This window comes from Etheostoma cragini, chromosome 21 (assembly GCF_013103735.1).
Source record: "Etheostoma cragini isolate CJK2018 chromosome 21, CSU_Ecrag_1.0, whole genome shotgun sequence".
In the NCBI taxonomy this organism is placed as follows: domain Eukaryota; kingdom Metazoa; phylum Chordata; class Actinopteri; order Perciformes; family Percidae; genus Etheostoma; species Etheostoma cragini.
This window is the reverse complement of record NC_048427.1, coordinates 20,317,883-20,318,605: the sequence shown is the minus strand read 5'-3', so window position 1 is coordinate 20,318,605 and position 723 is coordinate 20,317,883. Positions and strand designations below refer to the sequence as shown.

The 723-nt window shown below is 38.6% G+C and overlaps 1 protein-coding gene across 2 annotated transcripts in view; it reads left to right on the top strand.

Annotated features, from left to right (window-relative positions):
* The window catches only part of pemt (phosphatidylethanolamine N-methyltransferase), a 35,171-nt gene extending 34,448 nt beyond the window's left edge, over positions 1 to 723 (top strand). For both annotated transcript variants that reach the window (XM_034860991.1, XM_034860992.1), the window contains exon 7: positions 188 to 723. In XM_034860991.1, the coding sequence (XP_034716882.1) occupies positions 188 to 242 (55 nt within the window). In that variant the 3' untranslated portion in view covers positions 243 to 723. The remainder of the gene's footprint in view (positions 1 to 187) is intronic.

Sequence of the window (723 nt, the reverse complement as noted above, 5' to 3'; positions counted from 1 at the left end):
ATGTGAAGGAGTTCAGATAGATACGGAGGAGCAAGGCTATGGATGGCTTTGAAAGTATGCAGAAGGGTTTTAAATTGTATTCTGAATTGAACTGGAAGCCAGTGGAGCTGCTGAAGGACGGGGGTTCTGCTGAGTTCATAATCAATTGAAGTCCAAGTTTCATATGTCTGTTCTGCTGTATTTTCAGACCATTCACGGAGCAGATCTATCAGGAGAGGAGTCAGCGCCGCAAGCAGGAATAAACACCTCCTGGTCCCGGTTTGGCCGAGGATTCCCGTCCTATCACAGAGACAGACAAACGGATCTAAGACCGACTAACCAACAGGGTTGGACGCCACATGGGGCCATTTTTCGGATGTAATTTTGGACCACATGGTTATGATAATAGTTTGATATTCATTTTCTTTCTTGTTGAGAATCAACAACATTGAGTAGATTGATATCACTGGACATGAGAGTTAGTGCTACGATGCGAGGATAAAAAACATCTGTGCATCTTGTTGCGTTAACATATTTTATTTCTATACATCTTTTTTTTTTCTCATTTTGTGACTATTTGACACATGTAATATGCCATAGTTAAATGAAACAGCTTCATTTACTACCATTATCTTTTTATGGTTGTTAGACTCAATTAGCATTAGGGATGTAAATGAAAAACATATGTATTAGTTTTGCATTTACATCGACATCTACTCACATTTACAAAAAAGTTAAACATTC